The sequence below is a fragment of the Cherax quadricarinatus genome, chromosome 32 (genome assembly GCF_038502225.1).
Source record: "Cherax quadricarinatus isolate ZL_2023a chromosome 32, ASM3850222v1, whole genome shotgun sequence".
In the NCBI taxonomy this organism is placed as follows: Eukaryota; Metazoa; Arthropoda; class Malacostraca; order Decapoda; family Parastacidae; genus Cherax; species Cherax quadricarinatus.
Window position 1 is genome coordinate 24,588,845 of NC_091323.1, and position 23,918 is coordinate 24,612,762.

At 44.5% G+C, this 23,918-nt stretch overlaps 1 protein-coding gene across 5 annotated transcripts in view; it reads left to right on the forward strand.

Moving 5' to 3' along the window:
* Positions 1-23,918, forward strand: part of LOC128690150 (protein unc-13 homolog 4B-like) — a 195,102-nt gene that overhangs the window by 165,510 nt on the left and 5,674 nt on the right. For all 5 annotated transcript variants that reach the window (XM_070090542.1, XM_070090544.1, XM_070090543.1 and 2 more), the window contains one exon: positions 5,937-6,130. In XM_070090542.1, coding sequence (XP_069946643.1) covers positions 5,937-6,130 — 194 coding nt within the window. The remainder of the gene's footprint in view (positions 1-5,936; positions 6,131-23,918) is intronic.

Consider the following 23,918-nt stretch of genomic DNA (forward strand, 5'->3'; position numbering starts at 1 on the left):
ATCGGTAATAGTGAGGAAAACCCAGACGACCCTCAGCCTTCCACCTCTGCTGCAGGGCCATCTTGTTCATGCTCAGTTGTACCAGAATCAAAGAGGAAACTCCTATTTTCCCAAATCCCAGACTCAGATGTGAGCATTGGTGATGATAGTGAATATGAACTACAAGCTCTTGAAAACACTTCCAGTAGTGATAGTGAAGTGGAATATTCTCCAGTGAAGCGTCAGTATATACGACGATATATGCGCTCTGGTAGTGTGCCATATGCTATTCCAAGGGAAAGGAGTACATCTCGGAGTATATTCTGTGGATGTACAACAGGAACAGACAGTGAAAATGATGATAGTGTTGCAATTGGGATGGAAAATGTGCATGGTGGTGGTAGTGGTGGTGCCGGCTGTGAGGCATCAGCAGTGGGCCATGCTGCCACCCACGCTGCCATCCACGCTGCCACCCATGCTGCTACCTCAACTGATTTACAACAAAGGCCACCATCCCCCACCCACCCACCACACCAGTCTCCACAACCACAACCTCCACAACCACCTGTTGTGGTTGTGGAGGTTGTGGTTGTCCAGTACCCACCAAGCAGACCACACCTGGGATTGGCAGGAAGCTGTCAATTTTGTTCCAAATCCCCACCAGTTTGATGAAAGCCAAAGTGGAATACGGCCATGTTGTACACTGGGGAACAATGCCACCGAACCGGAATGTTTCGAGTTATTCTCTGACGAACCCCTGATGGAAATTATTGTCAGGGAAAGCAACAGACACTACGAGTACACCATGGCAAACAATACTTTCACCAAGCTCATGGCTACACAAGTGGAAGGAGACAACTGTGGCTTATGCCATATGTGTATATGGCTTATGCCACATGTGTATAAGCACAGTGTGAAATCATACTGGTCAACAGACTGCCTGATTGCAACCCCAGGTTTCAGTGATATAATGGGAGTGAATCTATTTGTGCTACTATTACGTATGCTTCACTCCTCAGACAAAACCAGGCCTGACAGAAACGACAGGTTATATAAGATTAGGAATGTGTTTGTGTACCTGAAAGAGAAATTCAATATGTATTTTTATCCCTTCAGGAAGCTTGTAATTGACAAGTCTTTGATTCTGTTCAAAAGAAGACTCTCTTTCAAGCAGTACATACCAAACAAGAGGAAACGCTTTGGTATAAAGTTATTTGTGTTTTGTGATTGTTACAGTGGTCTTGTATTGGATATTATTGTGTACACTGGAAGTTATACATTGCAAAATACCAGGAAGTTATTGGGCATCTCTGGAGATGTGGTTAGAAGAATGAAAGAACCATACCTTGGTAAGGGGCATATATTATATACTGATAACTGGTACACAAGCACCTCACTCAATGATTTTTTGCGAGTGAACATGGCAGATGTGTGTGGCACAGTGCGTGCAAATCGTAAACATATGCCCAGGTTTGACGCTGGCACTCGTAGACGTGAGGTGCAGGCGTTTGCTGCCAATGACATCATGGCATTTCGGTGGCATGACAAACAAGATGTCACACTGTTGTCATCAGTTCACCCTAACGAAATGACAATCACTGGCAGGCAGCAAAGAGAAAGCAATGAACCCATTCTAAAACCTGCAGCTGTGATTGATTACACCCTCAGTATGCACTCAGTGGACAAGTGTGACATGCAGATTGGGTTTGCTGATTGTGCTTGCAAGAGTTATAAGTGGTACATAAAACTCTTTTTTCATCTTCTGGACATTTCCATGCTCAATGCTTATAATATGTATAAGATGAGGACCAGAAACAAACCACCATATGGCAAATTCTGTTTCTGTCATCAGACAAATAGTAATCAAGTACCAAGGAACAACACCTGCAATAGACCACCCACTAAATTATAAACAAGTGTAGTAAATAAAGAGAAAAACTTATAAAATAGTGCTCATATTGGTCTCACAGGCCATAAAAGTTACTTGGAAAAAAAAAATAATAGAAAATAGTACCTAAAAAACAAAATAAAATAATACCGGGTGACGGCAGTCGGTGATGTTACCATATATGGGGCATTTTCTGTCAACTTCACGCCTCCATATCTCGGTAAGTATTGATGGTAAAAAAATTTTGGTTAGCCTATAATGTTTAAAAAAAAAAACTTTTCTTAAGAATTTTTTTTTTTTTTTTTTTTTTTAAATTTGGGCAACCCTGAGAACAAGTCTCTGAGAGAGCCTGGTGACCCTGAAAGGGTTAAGCAAAAATGATAAGAATACTTTATGCTCTTTAACCCTTTCAGTGTCGGTCCCGTTATATCACGGCTTTGAAGCCAGTGTCTGTCCCGTAATACAACGCCATGAGCGTAGCTCACTCAGTTATGCTGTGAGTGGTAAATTTGGGCTTAGATATGAAAGAATGGGTCTATGCAGTAAGTGTGCACTGTATAAAAAAATCCTTTGGTACGCAGTGCATAATGAGAAAAATAACTCGGATCATGTTTTTGGTTTAACCCTTTGAGGGTTTTGGTCGTACTAGTACGTCTTACGCGTAGGGGTTTTTGTCGTACTAGTACGCATAAATTCTAGCAGCCTCAAATCTCGCAGGAAAAGGCTGATAAGCCTAGATGTGAGAGAATGGGTCTGTGTGGTGGGTGTGCGCAGTAGGAAAAAAATCTGGGACCCAGTGGTGCATTGTGGGAATGCCATCATAGTACACAATTTCCACCGTGCCCTGCGGTAAGAAGTTCCTCACTCCTCGGCGAATTGGGACACTTTTGTTCCCCAGTGACAGTTCTAATACAGATGGAAGTGACAGTGAAGATGAGTTTCAAGGTTCTGGTGAGGTTTTGACCGAAACTAATGACCATAATATGGGTAATAGTGAGGAAAACCCAGACAACCCACAGCCTTCCACCTCTGGTGCTGGGCCGTCGTTCAGTTGTACCAGAATCAAAGAGGAAACTCCTATTTTCCAAAATCCCAGACTCAGATGTGAGCATTGGTGATGATAATGATAGTGATTATGAACTACAAGCTCTTCAAACTTGTTCCAAGAATGGAGGAGGAGGAGGCAGAGGAGGAGGAGGCAGAGGAGGAGGAGGCAAGAGGAGGAGGAGGCAAGAGGAGGAGGAGGCAGAGGAGGAGGAGGAGGAGGAGGAGGAGGAGGAGGAGGAGGAAGAGGAGGAGGAGGAGGAGGAGGAAGAAGAAGAATACGTAATGATAACAATAATACATAATAATAATACATAATAATAATAATACATAATAATAATAATACATAATAATAATAATACATAATAATAATAATACATAATAATAATAATACATAATAATAATAATAGGTAATAATAATAATATGTAATAATAAATGTTCACCCATGACAGTAACAAGATAAGGGGAGATAACATCTGATAAGTGCTGACGTTTGATGAGGGTAAATGAGGGTAGAGCTGATGCCAAAAGATGAGGTGAACATCGCCCTCCCTTTGTTTTTGCTGGTATACTAACATTTCTGTCTGTCTATTTGCCTGTCTGTCAAGCTCCCTGTCTATCCATCTAGCTCTCTGTCTCAGAGAGCCACAAGACTGCGTCATCACTTTTACTCACATCTTCAAGCAGAGTATAGCACTTTGTCTGGGTTTCTTGGGTTATCCTAGGTAATTTATACTATGTATACTTGTATTTATGTGTACCTGTGAGACAGAGATAGACAGACAGATAGAATGAGGGAGAAAGATAATTAGATAAAATGGAGGAGGGGAAGCAGCATCCGACCCCATTGTTTTGACAGGCCGGAGGGGGAAAGAGTAATGAGCCAATATGTCACTTTGACAGCTGCCGACTCCTTGTAATTTACACTATGGACAAGGAGGAGGAAGAGTAGGGGGAAGAGGAAGAAGAGGAGGAGGAGGAAGAGGAGGAGGAGGAAGAGGAAGAGTAGGAGGAAGAGGAATAAGAGGAAGAGGAGGAGGAAGAGGAATAGTAGGAGGAAGATTAGGGGGAAGAGGAGGAAGAGGAAGAAGAGGAGGAGGAGGAAGAGGAAGAAGAGGAGGAGGAGGAAGAGGAGGAGGAGGAAGAGGAAGAGTAGGAGGAAGAGGAAGAGTAGGAGGAAGAGGAAGAGGAGGAGGAGGAAGAGTATGAGGAAGAGTAGGGGGAAGAGGAGGAAGAGTAGGGGGAAGAGGAGGAAGAGGAAGAAGAGGAGGAGGAGGGTGGAACACTAGTACATTGGTACTGGTACACTAACATTTCTGTCTGTCTATTTGTCTGTCTGTCAAGCTCCCTGTCTATCTGTCTATCTGTCTAGCTCTCTGTCTCAGAGAGCCACAAGACTGTGTCATCACTTTTACTCACATCTTCAAGCAGATTATAGCACTTTGTCTGGATTTCTTGGGTTATCCTAGGTAATTTATACTATGTATACTTGTATTTATGTGTACCTGTGAGACAGAGATAGACAGACAGATAGAAAGAGAGAGACAGATTGAAAGAGATAGAATGAGGGAGAAAGATAAAACACCATTGTGTATGACACCATGTTTCAGAGTTCCACAAGCTGCAGAACTAATAGGAATATGTTCAGTGACTGTATATTGGTATATATATTATAGAACAATAATAATAAACAATGTTTTGTATTGTTTGTTTTTGTAAACAAGTTTTGTAAACAATATATTGATAATTATGTTTGTGTGCTTATTGTGTTGTATACAACGAGTGTATATATGTACATTGCACCTTACTTTGGTCTCATAGGCCATATAAGTTATATGAAAAAATAAAATAGTGAAAAAAACAACAAACCTTCAAATACAAGTAAACTAAAGTTTACCGGGTGAGCGGCAGTCGCCGCTGTTGCCATACCCGGCTCATTTTCTGCAAACTTCATGCATCCATATCTCCGTAAGTATTGATGTTAAATTTTTTTTGTTTATCCTATAATGTTTAGAAAAAAAAACTATTTTTTCATAAGAAAAAATAATTTTTTTTTTTTTTTGAAATTTGGCCGACCCTGAGAACGAGTTTCGGAGAGGGCATGTCGACCCAAAAAGTGTTAAAACAGCAACTTGGGGTGTTTTTTCGCTTTTTTTTTTTTTTTTTTTTTTTTTTTTTGTTTTCATTTCGCTTGATAGAATTGAAGATACATTACAGAAATAGAGATGATATTGATTGGTTTTGGGACTGAAAGTAGCTAGAAATTGAGCTCTAAGTAGCAGAAATGTTCAAGAATAAACAGATTGTATCATGCGTCCAATACATATCAACTGATGGGCCTAATATGTGTTCACGAATGCACTGATATTATTTATGCAGTTATTACAATAATGCAGTAGTGTGCATAACAGTAAATCTTCTAATTTTTTGTATGAATAAAAATTCAGAAAGGAAAGCAAGTGTAATATAAGAGGGGCCTAGAGATGTGACTGATGAACAGAGAAAATGTTAGTTTAGAGCCATGACTGTCTGTATTGTTTATTCTGGACCCTATTTTGAAATTGGCTTTTATTGAATTTTGTGTGAAATTGGCCAAATTACGAATTTCTGATCACTTTATTAGGTAGCTGAAATAGGTGAATGGGTAGTTTATTGTACTCAGTTGATAGAAAAAAGGGAGTACTAGCAAATTAGCTACAAGTTTGGTTGATTGCAACAATGGCCCAAAATAAGGCTCAAAGTGGGCGATATCGCTGAAGTGTAAATATCGCAGAGACCGCTAACTTTGCGAGTGTAATTCCGTAAGTTTTCCATCAAATTACTTACTTTTGGTTTCATAACCTTTGGAAAAAGATTCTCTATCGTTTCATAAGAAATTTTTTTCTTTTTTAAATTTTTCAACTGTGAGAGCAAGTTTGCTAGTAGGGGTAGCGACTATGAAAGGGTTAATATTGATTAATAATTTTAGGAACTGCAATTTTACATTGTAATGTACCTGACTAATATCTTGGTTGATCTTCTCAGGCTTTTTTCATGAGGACTGGTAGACTCATTGTCGAAGTTGTCATGGCCAGAAATATAATCGTGCCTGCTGGGAGTCTTCCCAATACATTTGTACAGCTGAAGCTAGTGCCGAGTGACTGGTTCCCAAATGTTGTCGTCTCCAAGACCAAGCCGAAGAAGAGTGGTTCTCCAGTATTTAGTGAGAAGTTTGAATTGTATGTTCTGAGTTTTATTGATATAATGAGTGGTTTGCCTGTTGATGTTACAGATAAAATTCACTAGTATTTTATTAAGAAATTTATTGAGAAATATCAATTCATCTCTTGTATATCACATATTCATGACACTGTAGTTGCAACATACAGAACTACTACTGGGAAAACTGGTTGTGATTGTTTTATACATCAGCCACTTATTAACAAGTTGGGGTTATCCAAAGAAGGAAATGCACTCACTGTCACTTGTGCCTTAGCTAACATGTTTCCTTATATGTTTTGTCTTGCATTTTACAGAAAATATGATTTTTTTTTAATGCATCAATTGTCTTTCACTGAGGTAGGGTGGCCTCCTCATTGCAACATTTAAAACCCATGTTTCACACCCATACAAGAGTGTTGGTCCCACTATACTCTGATCCATTTTCCTTTTTGCCTCCATGCATAACCAGATGGGTTTATGAAGGACACAGTGAACCATAGAATTGATGAAGAAAAAAGGGTGGGTGGTGCATTGAGGTATCTGTGGAGACAGAATGTTATCCATGGAGGAAAAGAAGGGAATGTATGAGAGTAGTGGTATCAACACACTTATATGGGTGTGAAGTATGGGTTGTAAGTACTGCAGCAAGGAGGAGGCTGGAGGCAGAAGAAATGTCATGTGTAAGGGCAATGTGTGGTGTAAATATTATGCAGAGAAGGTGTGGAGTTACTAAAAGTATTATTCAGAGGGCTGAGGAGGGGTTGTTGAGATGGTTTGGTCATTTAGAGAGGAAGAAGTAAAATAAAATGACCTGGAGGATGAATAAATCTATAGTGGAGGGGAGGAGGGATAGGGATCCTAGGAAAGGATGGAGGGAGGGGGGTAAAAGAGATTGTGTGCAAGGGGCTTGGTCATACAGCAGGCATGTGTGAGCATTTTAAATAGGAATGAATAAAGATGAATGATTTTTGGGACTTGACAAGCTGTCGGAGTGTGAGCAAGGTAATATTTTGCGAATGGATTCAGGAAAACTGGTTAGCCAGACTTGAGTCCTGGTGGTGGGAAGTACAATTCCTGCACTTCAAAGAAGGGGTTTGGAGTGACATCTGAACAGTCATGTACTATGCCTGCACTTTACCATTAACCCTTAACTGTGCAAACGTAGATCTACGTTCTTACTACTAGCGCTCCAAACACAGATCGTTTTATTTTTCCTGCCTCCAAATTTGGCATGATTGGCCTGAAATGCCTGGTTAGTATAGACCAGATGTGTACAGTATTAAAAAAAATTGGGACCACCAGTTCAATTGATTGCCAGCCAGAGCAAATAGCATGGCAAATACCAGGTATTCACTGATGTATTTACACTCCCCTTTTAAGAGGAAAGTGATGTTGACCCTGAGTTTAGTGGCTTTGAGATGGATGTGGCCACAAGTGGTAGAGGAAATATCAAAAACCTTGATAATAACCCATATGCAACATTTGTGCAACATCCTTTCAGTTTTTATATCACTGGTAGTGTCATCTTGCCAGAATGTCCTATAAAATATGCTCTGAGTAAAGGGAAACAATTCTGGAAAGTGTGTAATACATGTTCGGCTGGCTGGGTGGCTGATTGACTTTGGCTGTCTCTGACTCTGTATCTCTGTGTCTCACAGGTACACATAAATACAGTTATTATACATAGTGTAAATTACTTAGGATAACCCAAAAAAAATCCAGACAAAGTGCTATCCTGTGCTTGTAGATGTAAGGCATAATAAGCATGAATGGCGAGTAATATGCTTTTTCACTTGTTCAGGAATCAGACCTGATGACTGCATCGTGCATAATACCTGTTGGTTCATGAGTGGCTCTCTCTCTGAGACGGGAAGGTGGAGACGTAGGGGGCCTACTTGTTCCAACTACTGCCACATAGATTGCATTCCAGAAGAAGAATTTTGTTGCAGCCAGGTTGAAAATCTCAGAAAATTGAAGGATATCCATATTCCTGTGGTATATGTGGTATATGGTTCTACAGGAGGAAGGTTCAGAAGTACCTCAGGGACTCCTCTCCAAAGATCAAGACTGCCCTCTTGGGCTGTGTTGCAAAGTAGCAGCTAAGATAATCCATCACAGGGAAGCGCTTCATGAGCTCCTCAAATCATTAGAGACGCTTCAAGCTATTGTAGGTCAGTGCAAGCCTACATCAAGTGACATAAGCTGCTCAGCTGATGGTGACACTATTGACAAAGACTGGAAGTCCCACACTGAGTTCAACTCAGACGTAAATAACTGGTGGAATTCTGTCATCACTAAGGCCCCACAGATTGACAGAGCTCAAAACATTGCATTTGGGAATTCTAACACAATTCCTCTGACCATCACAGAGGGAACAGATCCTCTTCCCAGCAACGAAGCAAGCCTTAAACCTGTTAATTCTCCTACACCCGACATCTCTGCTTCAGCACCTGCCAGTACACTAGACAGTGCACATACCATCTCTGATCCTACACCTGCCAACACTTTTCCAACATCTGGCAGCAGTGCTTCATCGGCAAGTACTGAGTCAGGATTTTCTTCACCAGAGATTGGTGTAGTTAATAATCGAGGAACTATCACTTCACCTGAACACCTGCTGTGCCAAAGTACAAACAGCACCGACACATCTGTCAGAACTGTACAGGAGCATGGTAGAGGATGTGGAAGAGGAAGACATCTACAGTCATCTTGCCTTCCACCAACACAGTCCCAGTGGCAGAACCTGTGGACAAATCCAGCAAAACAGAGGAGGTGCAACAAATAGTCCACCCTCCCAGGCACCTAGGCAGTGCTCTCACTGTCACCAGAAGGGGCACACCACTAACAACTGCCTGCGAGATACCAGGTGCAATTACTGCCACAAGAGAGGACATCAGGAGGATCAGTCTTGGAAGAAAAAGAAACTTGACAGATCGGACCACCCGTTTAGAGACCTGTTCTCGGAACAAACCAGCAGGATCTCTGAATTGGTGAACACACTCACACGTCACCCACTCGGCTACTCCTATCTCGGCCCAGCAGGTGGTATTGTGCCTTATACAAGACCACAGACCTATATCTCTGCAGCTGCCTCGGTGCCTTACCCCTCTCAAGGGCAGGCACCTTACATGCCTTACACACCCACCACGTCAAACTGAATACATCGTGAGGAGTCAGTCTATCAGCAACCTGTCGGCCAACATTAGAAGTTTCATTACTAATGTTGGAGAGCTCTCACACACAGTTTTGTGAACACTTGACGTCCCGACGTGATATCTGTTGTTGAAACATTTTAGGATGACAGTACTCCAGAAAATTTTACAAGAATTGCTGGCTACACCTCATGGATGAGAAGAGACAGGCAAGGGCAAGGAGGAGGTGTTGCTGTGTGCTTCTCTAAAAGTGTACATGCCCAGCACATTGGTGCTGCCATCTCTACTCATCTTGAAATGATGTTCTTCAAGCTATGCATAAACACTAGTATCTCTGTACTAGCATGTGCAATGTACAGACCTCAGTGGCAACATGCAGACCCCATCAACTTCCCAGTGGAAAATGTGGACTCCCTTCTGCCCCAACACAACTATCAACATATAATTGTTGGTGACCTCAACCAACACCTTATACATAGGGACTTTGATGACTTTCTTGCAGTATTTGACATGAGAAACTTTGTTGATTTTCCTACTCGCATCTCTGGCTCCTCTCGACCCAGTAGTGAGTGATCTGCCAGAAGGTATAGTCACTTGTCAACCCCTTGGCTACATTGGATCATCTAACCAGAAGACTGTTTTTACGACACTTAAGATTCCAACAGAATGGCGTGAGGAGTCCACACGCACATCCTGGCTATGGGAAAGAGGTAATTGGCCAGCCCTTTGCTCTGAGCTCACCACCACCGATTGGAATGCTCTTCTCCAAGGGGATGTTGACAACCAAGTGAAAGCCTTCACTGGACACATCCTTAATCTACAACAAGAACACATTCCTCACCGGCAATGTGACGAAGCCTACAGATCAGCCTTGGTTTGGCCTTCATTGTAGAGAGGCTGCTACTGCTAAGTACAAGGCATGGCAAAAGTATGAGAGTCATCCTACCTCCTCTAACAGGAACTTGCACAGGCAAGCCTGTAGGCTTGTGGGTAATGTTCAAAAGTGGGCCATTGCTAAATGGGAGGTGGACACAAAAAGAAAGCTAGCATCAGGTAGAGTAGGCTCCAAAACCTGGTGGTCCCTGGTCAAGGACTGATAAGGTTATCTGCCTGATGAACTCATTCCACCTCTAATCTACAGGATGGGAGCCTCTTCAAGGGGGGCTCCTTGGCGTGGTGAAGAGGCTCTTGGTCTGAGGAATTAGCCCTGTCGGTCTTCTTCCTCAGACCGAACCTAATTACCCCCCATTCTCCCCTCCCCTATCCCATCCTCCCCATCCTCCCCTTTTTCCATTCCTCCTCCTCCTCCTCACCCCTCCCTTTTGCCCTTCCTCTTTTTAGCCTTCGTGATTTCTCCCACAGGCGCGCTAGTTCCTAGGTAGGGGAAAGGACACCGGGGTCCATCCCATTCCGTTGAGGTTTCTTGGCGGTGGCGTAGTTTGCCGTGGAATCTGGATTGCCTAGGGATGTCCCGATCCCTCTCCGGTATCCCGGAGTAGCTTTGGGTGTCTTTTGGGCGACGGGTGTATCTCTGGAAGCCACCTTTCGGATTCCGGGGGTGGTGGCTGAAGGAGGTATGCTTTGTGGCGGATATCCGGCCGCCCTCTCTTTTGTCCACCGAGGTAGCTCGGCAGATGTGAGGTTGCTATCCCAGATTGCTGGTTTACTGGCATGAAGGGTAGGGTATGGCACGGGTTCCATGCTGCATCTGCGCTACTAGCGGTGTCGAGTCCTCTTGGGCGCGGAGGGAGATTTCTGGCCCTTTCATTCCTCCTAGGAACTATCCCTCCCCGGTCCCCCCTTTTTTTTTCTTTTTTTTATTTTTATTTTCTTTTCTTCTTTCTTTTTTTTTCTTAAAAACAAAAAGAAAGAAGTAACCTAACCATGGCAGCCCTAGTCCATGAACCTGGTACCCCCGGGCCCCTTCTTGATACCGCACCCCGTTCTGACCCCGCCTCGTCTTTGGACCACTCTTCAGACATTCCTCATGCCTCTGTACCTATTGCCGGTGCTGTTTCCTCACCCGCTTCAGGTACTGAGGCCTCGACTGACTCCTTCGATTTATCAGACCTTCGCTCTCCTCTGACTATGCTTCCGGCCTCTCCCTCTACGGTGCGGCAATTTTCAAATCGCCGACCCGTTCCACGTCGGACCAACTCTGGTCCCACGCCTAAACGTCAACGACAATTACCTGCTGATGATACTTCTCCACCTTCACCTTCTCGTTCTTCTCAGAAACGATCGACACGTCCTTCACTACCTTTCCACGCTCAGTTTCAGACTGAACAGTGGACTAAATTCTTCACTTTACGACCAACTTCCTCTACTGCCTATCTTTCTGACCATAGTATTGGCAAGGCACTCCTACGCCATGTTGGTAAAGATATTTCTTTTCATGCTCTTAAGAGCGGTACGCGCATCATTACCGTACAGAATGCTACCCAGGCTCGTGAGCTCTCTCGTCTTTCCCATATAGATACTGTTCCTGTCACCCTTGAAAAACATCATTCCCTCAATTCTTGTAGTGGTACCGTTATTCTGCCCCATACCATAGTTCAACAAAATTTCCAGACATGTGGCACCGACATTCTAGAACAGCTGGAACTCCAAGATCTCCCAATCCTCAAGGTAGACACTTACGTTCTTCCTGCCCGTGGGCGGAGACGATACCCTAGCAATGTGGCTCGTTTAACTTTTGACAGCCGAGAACTCCCATCCTCCGTTTATATAGCAGGACATCGGTTACAAGTTCGAAAGGTGATCCCTACACCACAACAGTGTAGAAATTGCTGGCGATTTGGCCATCCAGCGAAATATTGCAGATCTATCGCCGAATGCCCAGTCTGTGGTGCCGATGACCATTCTAATACGTCTTGCAATCGATCTCCCTCTTGCCTTAACTGTCATGAGGCTCACCCTTCGTACTCTCGCCGTTGTCAGGTCTATTTAAACGAGCGGGAAATCCGTTACCTCAAAGAGACAGAAGGTCTCCCTTATGCCATGGCAGTTTCTCATCTCCGCCTCCAAGGGAGACTCCCACGTGTTTCTTATTCCCGTGTTTCAAAACGTCCCCCCACTTCTGGTATCCCATCTTCTACACCCACCTCTGTGGTTACCTCTCCCATAATCACTCCTGTATCTAATCCTTTTGCTGTCCTCGGCTCAGACGTCCCTACTTCAACGCCTCAGTCTAATCTCGCTTCTTCGAGTTCTCTCTTACAAGCCTCAGTATCGACGAGACCTCGTACGACACCTCTTCCCAATCGTCCCTCTACTTCTCAAAAGTCAAAAAAAGGTCCGGTAACACCTCCTACCCATCTTCCACCTCCTCATTTTACCCTCCCTGTCTCTGTCCCTAGTTCTTCCCCTCTCACTGGCTCAGTTACAAGTGCAGAGGTTCACCCTCCTCCTCGTAATGTACCTTCCTCCCCTGTTCCCTCCCAAGTTTCTTCCTCTTCTGCCACCTCCCAGGTTCCTGTCTCTTCTGTCCCCTGCCACGCTTCTCCAGTTCCCTCCACCCTTTCGCCCCCCCCTACCTTGGTACAGTCCAATACAGTTCCAATCTTTACTCATCCTCCCCCTACCATTCCCAATATTGTCTCCCATACGACATCTCTGAATTCCGAAACACTTGAAGCAATCTCTGAATATATTGCAGAGACCAAACCATCAATGGACACTGATCCACCTTCCGCTCTTTCACTCTCCTCTGCTCCATCTGCGCAACTCCTTTCTTCACAGCGCACCGTTCCTTCGCTGCTTGAACATTTTCCACTGCCTCCGCATGTGGACTTTTCTAACCCTTCTAGTCCGTAGGAACCCTTACCTGCGGATTTCAAGTATCTTTATCATTGCCAATCATGGCCTTTTTACAGTGGAATATACGCGGCCTCAGGGGTAATCGGGGTGAGCTTCAGATGTTACTCTCCCAGTTTGCCCCTGTTGGTGTTTGCTTACAGGAACCAAAATTACACTCTGCTGTTATTTCTCACATCTCAGGCTATAATTTATTGTATTCTTCAGATCCTTTTCCTGATGGGACCTTTAATGAAAGTGCCCTTCTTCTCCGCACTGATATTCCGTACCATCAGCTATTTATTCATACTTCGCTGCATTACACAGCAGCCCGTATCCACTTACATAGGTGGTATACGCTCTGTTCTTTATATCTCTCTCCTTCTCGGGCATTATCTATTCCGGATTTTGCCTTCCTTGTTTCGTCATTACCGCCACCGATTCTGTTACTTGGTGATTTTAATGCCCACCATTTCCTCTGGGGAGGGTCTCACTGTGATTCCCGTGGAATTCAGTTAGAGGCTTTTCTTGCCACCCACCCCCTCCATGTTTTAAATACAGGTACTCACACCCATTTTGATCCTCGGACTCATACTCTCTCTTGCATCGATCTCTCAGTTTGCTCTTCCTCCGCCGCATTAGACTTTACTTGGTCTGTTCTCCCGGACTTACATGACAGTGATCATTTTCCAATCATTCTTACTTCCCCTTCATATTCGCCACCTCTTCGCACCCCACGCTGGCAATTTAATCGGGCAAATTGGAACCTTTACTCACACCTGACTGTTTTTAAAGAGGTTCCTTCTTCGTCCTCCATCGATGAGCTTTTACACCTCTTCTCGTCCTCCGTTTTCACCGCAGCTTCTCATTCTATACCCCAAACTTCGGGCAGGCATTCTCAGAAATGCGTGCCTTGGTGGTCTCCTGCTTGTGCTCGTGCAGTACGTTTGAAACGCGCTGCATGGGGCAGGTACCGGTACAATAGAACCACAGAGCGACTCCTTGATTTTAAACAGAAGCGTGCGATCGCTCGCCGTGTCATCCGTGATGCTAAACGCACTTGCTGGCGAGATTATGTCTCCACCATCACCTCTGCTTCCTCTATGAGTGCAGTCTGGAAAAAAGTACGAAAACTGAGTGGTAAATATTCTCCTGACCCGGCTCCTGTTCTGCGGGTTGCCGGTGTTGATATAGCAAACCCACTAGATGTTGCCAATGAAATTGGCAATCATCTGGTCCGTATTTCTCAGGGACTCCATCTATGCCCCTCATTTCTTTCCTCAAAGTCTGCCAGAGAGTTAGCACCCTTGGACTTCTCTTCTCTCAGAGAAGAACAGTATAATGTGCCTTTTACACTTCAAGAACTGGAGGCAACACTCTCAGCTTGTCGATCATCGGCAGCTGGGCCCGACGACATTCATATTCGTATGCTACAACATTTACATCAGTCAGCCCTTGCAGTCCTATTACGCCTTTACAATCTTATTTGGTCACAAGGAGTTCTTCCACAGCTGTGGAAATCCGCCATTGTTCTCCCTTTCCGCAAACCAGGCACTACGGGACATGAAACCTCCCACTATCGTCCCATTGCTCTTACCAGTGCAGTTTGCAAAGTAATGGAACGTCTAGTAAATAGACGTTTAGTGTGGTATTTAGAGACACACAACAGTCTCTCCACTCGTCAATATGGCTTTCGTAAGGGACGTTCTACCATAGACCCCTTACTGCGCTTGGATACGTATGTTCGTAATGCCTTTGCGAATAACCACTCAGTTATTGCCATATTTTTTGACCTTGAGAAGGCATATGACACAACTTGGAGGTATAATATTTTAGCCCAAGCCCACTCCTTAGGCCTTCGAGGCAATCTACCATCCTTCCTTAAGACCTTTTTAACTGACAGGCATTTCCGTGTTCGGGTTAATAATGTGCTCTCCCCGGACTTTGTCCAAGCTGAAGGTGTCCCCCAGGGATGTGTTCTGAGCACAACACTTTTTCTCCTTGCTATTAATGATTTGGCCTCTAGTCTTCCATCAAATATTTGGTCATCACTCTATGTTGATGACTTCGCTATTGCCTGTGCAGGCGCTGACTGTCACCTCCTTACAGTTTCTCTCCAGCATGCAGTCGACCGTGTTTCCAATTGGGCCACCACACATGGGTTTAAATTTTCCATCACTAAAACCCACCAAATCACTTTCACTAGACGCTCTGTCATCTCTGATCATCCTTTGTACCTCTATGGCTCACGTATCCCTGAACGTGATACAGTCAAGTTTCTGGGCCTCCTCTTTGATCGTAGGTTATCCTGGAAACCTCACATTACCTCTCTGAAGGCAACTTGTCACAGCCGGCTGAACCTTCTTAAAACCCTTGCTCATCTTTCGTGGGGAGCTGATCGTCGAACCCTCCTTCACCTACATTCCACCCTTATTTTATCGAAACTTGATTATGGTGACCAGATCTATTCAGCGGCATCTCCTGCTACTCTCTCTAGCCTTAACCCCATTCATCACCAAGGATTACGTTTATGCCTTGGTGCTTTTCGCTCTTCCCCTGTCGAAAGCCTCTATGCAGAAGCGAACGTTCCATCCTTATCCGATCGCCGTGATGCCCATTGCCTGCGCTACTATGTACGCTCTCATGATCTCCGCAATCCTTCCATTTATAGAATGGTCACTGATATTAGTAGACATTCTTTATTTGTTCGCCGCCCCTGCTTACTCCGTCCCTTCTCTCTTCGCCTTCATTCGCTCTTGTCTTCTCTTCAACTACCACCTTTCTATGTACATGTAGCATCTCACTTTTCCCTACCCCCCTGGGAAGTTCCAGCTGTTCGAGTCTGTTCTTTCTCCCTCCCTTGCTCGAAAGCCCAACTGTCTACGGTCGCTTCCCGCTCTCTTTTTCTTGACCACTTTCACTCTCATTCTCATGCCATTGCTGTGTACACAGATGGCTCTAAGTCTTCTGACGGCGTAGGATTCGCAGCAGTGTTTCCGGACAGCGTCGTACAAGGGCATTTACTATCTTCAGCTAGTATTTTTACTGCTGAATTATATGCCATCCTTACAGCACTTATCCGTATTGCATCTATGCCTGTGTCATCATTTGTGGTTGTCTCAGACTCCCTTAGTGCTTTACAGGCTATACAAAAATTTGATACACCTCACCCCTTAGTCCTCCGTATCCAACTTTGGCTACGCCGCATCTTTACTAAGCATAAAGATATTGTTTTTTGTTGGGTCCCTGGTCATGTTGACGTACAGGGCAATGAACAGGCAGACACTGCTGCGCGGTCAGCAGTACATGACCTACCAGTTTCTTATAGAGGTATTCCATGTACGGACTATTTTGCTGTAATATCTTCCCACCTTCACACCCGTTGGCAACAACGTTGGTCTACTATGCTCGGCAACAAACTTCAGTCTATTAAACCGAGTATAGGTTACTGGCCGTCTTCTTATCACCAGTGTCGAGGTTGGGAGACTACTCTCTCCCGTCTTCGCATTGGCCATACTCGTCTTACTCATGGATATCTCATGGAGAGACGTCTTGCTCCTCTCTGTGAGAATTGCCAAGCTCCATTATCAGTCAGCCACATTCTGTTGGACTGCCCACTTTATCAACGAGCACGCAGAATTTACCTCTGTCGTCGTCTTCGCCCCGCTGCTCTCTCTTTACCTTCCCTTCTCGCTGATGGACCCACCTTTCATCCGGACTCTCTCATTGACTTTTTGACAACGACTGACTTACTTCACAAATTCTGATACTTTCAGCCCTTTCTACTTGTATCTCTTGCTACCCTCTACCCCCGTACTATCCCCTGCCCCGCTGTTTTCTGTAACCTGCTGATCATCCCCCCTCCCTTCTGCCATCCAGTTCCCTTGCTTCCTTCCCTACCCTGCAGCGCTGTATAGCCCTTGTGGCTTAGCGCTTCTTTTTGATTATAATAATAATAATATGACACCCGGATCACCGTGGCAGTGACCTCCATCGAAGACACTGCGAGACTCCAAGTGGACATCGATCAAATCTTCTAATGGGCCACTCAAAACAATATGAAGTTAAACGAGGAGAAATTTCAACTACTCAGATATGGAAAACTTGAAGAAATTAAAAATGTGTCAGGGTATACCACAAATTCTAACCATACAATAGAGCGGAAACGTACTGTGAAGAACCTGGGAGTGATGATGTCAGAGGATCTCGCCTTCAAAGACCACAACAATGTATCTACCTCATCCGCTAGGAAAATGATAGGATGGATAATGATAACCTTCAAAACTAGGGACACCAAGCCCATGATGATTCTCTTCAAATCGCTTGTGCTCTCTAGGCTGGAATGCTACTGTACACTAATGGCCCCCTTCAAGGCTGGTGACATTGCAGACCTGGAGAGTGTACATAGAACTTTCATGGCACACATAAGTGTGATAAGGCACCTAAACTACTGGGAATGGTTGAAGGTCCTTGATCTGTATTCCCTCGAACGCAGGTGAGATAGATAGATGATAATATACACTTGGAAGGTCCTGGAGGGACTGGTACCAAACCTGCACATGAAAATCACTCCATATGAAAGCAGAAGACTTGGCAGGAGATGCAACATTCCCCTGATGAAAAGTAGGGGTGCCACGAGTACACTGAGAGACAACACAATAAGTGTCTGGGGCCCAAGACTGTTCAATTGCCTCCCAGTATACATAAGGGGGATTACCAATAGACCTCTGGCTGCCTTCAAGAAGGCACTGGACAGGCACCTGAAGTCAGTACCTGATCAACCGGGCTGTGGTTCGTACGCCAGCTTGTGTGCGGCCAACAGCAACAGCCTGGTTGATCAGACCCTGATCCACCATGAAGCCTGGTCTCATACTGGGCCATCGGGACGTTGACCCCGGAAACCCTCTCCAGGTAAACTCCAGGTGACAATAAGGCAGGAGGAGGTGTATTTCTTTCTTAAATTGCTTGACCAAAATAGGCTGTGGGCCCAGACAAGTTGAGCCCAAGATTGCTGAAAAGATGTGCAGTTTGGAGGGATATATTGTGGATTTTTGTACATATATACTTCTAAACTGTTGTATTCTGGGCACCTCTGCAAAAACAGTGATTATGTGTGAGTGAGGTGAAAGTGTTGAATGATGATAAAAATATTTTCTTTTTGGGGATTTTCTTTCTTTTTGGGTCACCCTGCCTCGGTGGGATACGGCCAACTTGTTGGAAAAAAAAAATTGTGCAGGCTAGCTAGCAGCACCTCTAACTCACATCTTTCAGCACTACCTAGTACAGTGTAGATGGCCTTCTTTATGGAAAGAAGCAAATGTAGTCCCTCTTCACAAAAAGAAGAGGAGAGCAGAAATCAGCAACTACAGACCAGTGTCACTCCTGTCAGCCACTGGCAAGATCCTTGAGACAATAATCTCAAGACAAATGACAGAGTTTTTTGACTACCACTCACTACTTTGTGACCAATATGGCTTCAGGAAAGGTTACTCTGCTGCTGATCTGTTGTTAAACCTCTACACTAAGTGGCACCAGTCACTGAATCAAATCAAATCGAAGTTTATTCTCTCTAAGGATTACAATGCGGGGTTTACAGATTTTGGTTATTGTGTGGTTTACATTTAATAAAATACTAATTACAGAGGGGGCCACTAGAACACCTAGCAAACTTAGATTAATTCGTAACCCTAAATTATTACAAATTGTGGAGTAAGTTGACTAAATACTAAGTGACTAAATACTAGTTTGTGAGTTTAGCAATGTGAATGCTTTTGTTTTAGCACAATACATAGTTTCTATATTGAAGTATCACAGGCAAACTTGTGACTAGTTAGGAATCATTATTTTAAGATTAAGATACGTATTTCTGTGCTTATACAGTGGACCCCCGGTTAACGATATTTTTTCATTCCAGAAGTATGTTCAGGTGCCAGTACTGACCGAATTTGTTCCCATAAGGAATATTGTGAAGTAGATTAGTCCATTTCAGACCCCCAAACATACACGTACAAATGCACTTACATAAATACACTTACATAATTGGTCGCATTGGGAGGTGATCGTTAAGTGGGGGTCCACTGTAGTCAAATGGGTGAGTGAGTGTAAGTGTGAACCACCATGTGGTTTTTATGTAGTTAGTTGACGGGGTGTATCAGGGAGACAAGATGTTTTCTAACGGTAGTTTTGAAGGTGATGAATGTGTGCGGTTCAAGAGTTTTCAGGTAGGGTGTTCCAGATTTTAGGGCCTTTGACATGCATTGAATTTTTGTAAAGGTTTAGTCGGACATGGGGAATGTCGTAGAGATGTTTGTGTCTGGTATTATGCTTGTGGGTCCTGTCACAACTATCAAGATAGTCAGCTGTGTGGTACCACTGGACATTACTGGTGCTTTTGACTGGATGTGGCACCAGGGTCTCTTAGCAAAACTGCAAGCTCTGGGAATTGCAGGCTCTATGCTATGTCTCCTCAGTGGAATCAGCAAGACATACTATTGGGGCAAGTGTTCCACAAGGAAGCGTGCTGACCCCATTGTTATGGAATGTCTTCTTTAATGACCTTCTTCATCTCATCCCAGAATCCCATGCATATGCAGATGACTGTACAATGACATTCACTTATTCAAGAGGAGAAATGCCAGCTGCTCTAAGCTACATCAATCACCAGCTAAGACCTATATCAGCTTGGGGAAATAGATGGCAAGTAACATTTGCACCTGAGAAAACACAAATGATGATGGTCTCTAGGCACCATGATGGTAGTGCCGGTGCAGTAGTAAGGATGAATGGGAGGGTGTTGGTACCTGGCTGGGAAAGAAGTTGATATCCTTGGGGTGAAATTTGACTCCAAACTGACCATGAAGAACCACGTTGTAAATCTTGCAAACAGGGCAGCCAGGAAGCTTACAGCACTTCGCTGCATCTCGCATCTCCTTGACAGTAGGGGTTGCAAGATTCTGTATGAGGCACAGGTACACTCACACCTTGAGTATGCTCCACTTTCTTGATTTGCCTGCCCCCCCCACTGCACACGCACACCACACACACACACATGCACACCACACGCACACCACACGCACACCACACGCACACCACACGCACACCACACACACACATGCACACCACACACACACACGCACACCACACACACACACGCACACACCTTCCACACACATACGCACACCACACACACACACGCACACCACACACACACACGCACACCACACACACACACGCACACCGCATACCACACACACACACGCATACCACACACACACCACACGCACACCACACACACACACACACACACACACGCCACACACACGCACACCACACACACGCACACCACACACACGCACACCACACACATGCACACCACGCACACCACACACACGCACACCACACACACGCACACCACACACACGCACACCACACACACGCACAAACAGGAAGACAGAACACTAGAAGAAAGGCAGAAATTGAGAGATAGTTCAAAGATGAAAGGAGGAAAGAGAGATGAAAATGGCTAGGAGAACACAGACTTGAGAGGAAGATCAAATGCACCTACCATCTGACTTACGACCTGCTCGACTTATGACCACTCGACTTATGACCACTCGACTTATGACCACTCGACTTACGACCGTGTTTTTTTTTTTTTTTTGCCAAATTTCTGGGAAATAAACAACTATTTGTGTTGTACACAGTGCTTATCCTAAACCTTACAGTATAAAATACAGTACTAACAGCATAAAAAGTAAAGTAAAACATGAAATACCAAAATAAAACAATAAAACAATCATTACAAAAATGTGATGTTGATATTCAGTAGTAAAGTTCGACTTATGTCCATTTCGACTTACGACTGGTTTCTCGGAACCGAACTCGGTCGTAAGTCGGATGGTAGGTGTACACCCTCACAACCACCTACAGAAGCCTTCCAACGAGGACAACCCCAATGCAACCAAACATTCTTACCCAAAACATACATGCCATATCTAATGCCCCCACCCACCTCATTACAAACTCCACCCTCACAGCAACCACCCATAGTTCCATATCAGGTCTCCCACTTCTCCAACTCCAGCATATCCCCCAGACCACAGTTTTAGAAAAGAAGTTGGTTGTTTGGTATACAAATGCAGACGGAATAGAAAAGTGCGAGGAGTGGCATGAAAGAATCAAGATGTCCCCAGACACAATAGCACTCAGAAATGAAACTCGCTAGGATAACAGATGCAATCTTTCCACCCAGATATCAAATCCTCAGGAAAGATAGAGGAGAGGGGAAGGAGGAGTTGCACTGCTCATTAAAAACCAGTGGGGATTTGAAGAAATTAAAGGAATGGATGGAATGTGCAAAAGGGACTACTTAGTAGGAACAATCCAATCTGAGGGCCATAAGGTGGTAATTGCAGTAATGTACAACCCACCACAGAACTGCAGGAGGCCAAGAGAAGAATACGAGAGCAACAGAGCAATGGTTGACACACTGAGGTGGCCAGAAGAAGTTGCATGGGGGGGGGAGCAAAGTTACTAGTTATGGGTGATTTCAATCACAAGGAAATTGACTGGGACAACCTGGAGCCCCATGGGGGTCCCAAAACATGGAGAGCCAAGATGATGGATGTGGTACTGGAAAGCCTCATGCATCCACATGTTAGACTACCAGAGAGGGAGGTGAGGATGTTACAGTAAGACTGGACCTTGTATTCACCTTGAGTAGTTCAGACATCGATGATGTCACACATGAAAGGCCCCTTGGAGCTAGTGATCATGTGGTTCTGTGCTTTGATTACATAGCTGAGCTACAAGTGGAGAGAGCAGCAGGAATAGGATGGGGAAAACCAAACTACAAAAGGGGGGGGGAGACTACACAGGCATGAGAAACTTCCTGGAAGACATTCAGTGGGAGAGAGAACTGGCAGGAAAACCAGTCAAAGAAATGGACAATGTGACAGAATGCAAGGAGGCAGAGAGGTTTGTTCCCAAGGGAAACAGAAATAATGGGAAGACCAGAATGAGTCCTTGGTTCACCCAAAGGTGTAGGGAGGCAAAAACTAGGTGCACTAGAGAATGGAAAAGGTACAGCAGACAAAGGACCCAGGAAAATAGATTAGCCGAAGAGCCAGAAATGAATGTGCATAGATGAGGAGGCTCAGCAACAATACGAAATGACATAGCTATTGTATAGCCACATCAGGAGGAAAACAACAGTCAAGGACCAGGTAATCAGGGTGAGGAAGGATGGTGGGGAGTTCACAGGAAGCTACCAAGAGGTATGTGAGGAGCTAAACATGAGATTTAAAGAAGTATTTACAATGGAAACAGGTAGGACTCCAGGAATTCATAACAGGGAGTTACACCAACAACTGCTGGATGAGGTACACATAACTGAGGAGGAGGTGAATAAGCTGCTGTGTGAACTTGATACCTCAAAAGCGGTGGGATCAGACAACATCTCTCTGTGAGCCCTTAGAGAGGGAGCAGAGATACTGTGTGTGCCACTAACAAAGATCTTCAACACATCCCTTGAAACTGGGCAACTACCTGAGGTATGGAAGATGGCAAATGTAGTCCCAATTTTTAAAAAAGGAAACAGACACGAGGCATTAAACTACCGACCTGTGTCACTAATGTGTATAGTATGCAAAGTCGTGGAAATCATCAAGAGGAGAGTGGTGGAGCACCTGAAAAGAAAGAAACATATAATCGACAACCAGCACAGTTTCAGGGAAGGAAAATCTTCTCACAAACCTTCTGGATTTTTATGACAGGGTAACAGATGAGAGAGAGAGAGAGGGGGGGGGAGGGAGGGGGGGGAGACTGCATTTTCTTGGACTGCAAGAAGGCCTTTGATACAGTTTCTCAGAAGTTAATGCAAAAGCTAGAGGATCAAGTGTACATAACAGGGAAAACACTGCAGTGGATCAGAGAATATCTGACAGGGAGGCAACAGTGAGTCATGGTAAGTGACGAGGTGTCAGAATGGGAACCTGTGATGAGTGGGGTTCTACAGGGATCAGTCCTAGGACCTGTGCTGTTTTTGGTATATGTGAATGACAAAACAGAAGGGATAGACTCAGAAGTGTCCTTGTTTGCAGATGATGTGAAGTTTGAGGAGAATCAAATTGGTTAAGGATCAGGCAGAACTACAAAGAGACCTGGACAGGCTACAAGCCTGGTCCAGCAACTGGCTCCTTGAATTTAACCCTGCCAAATGCAAAGTCATGAAGATCGGGGAAGGGTAAAGAAGACCGCAGATGGAGTATAGGCTAGGTGGCCAAAGACTGCAAACCTTGCTCGAGGAGAGAGATCTTGGGGTGAGTATAACACCAAGCATGTCTCCGGAAGCACACATCAACCAGATAACTGCTGCAGCATATGGGTGCCTGGCAAACCTGAGAACAGCATTCCGATACCTTAGTAAGGAATCGTTCAAGACACTGTACACCGTGTACATCAGGTCCATACTGGAGTATGGAGCACCTGTTTGGAACCCACACTTGATCAAGCACATCAAGAAATTAAAGAAAGTGCAAAGGTTTGCGACAAGGTTAGTTCCAGAGCTAAGGGGAATGTCCTACAAAGAAAGGTTAAGGGAAATTGGCCTGATGACACTGGAGGACAGGAGAGTTAGGGGAGACATGATAATGACATACAAAATACTGCATGGAATAGACAAGGTGGACAGAGACAGGATGTTCCAGAGAGGGGACACAGAAACAAGGGGTCACAATTGGAAGCTGAAGACCCAGATGAGTCAAAGGGATGTTAGGAAGTATTTCTTTAGTCATGGAGTAGTCAGGAAGTGGAATAGCCTAGCAAGTGAGGTAGTAGAGGCAGGAACCATACATAGCTT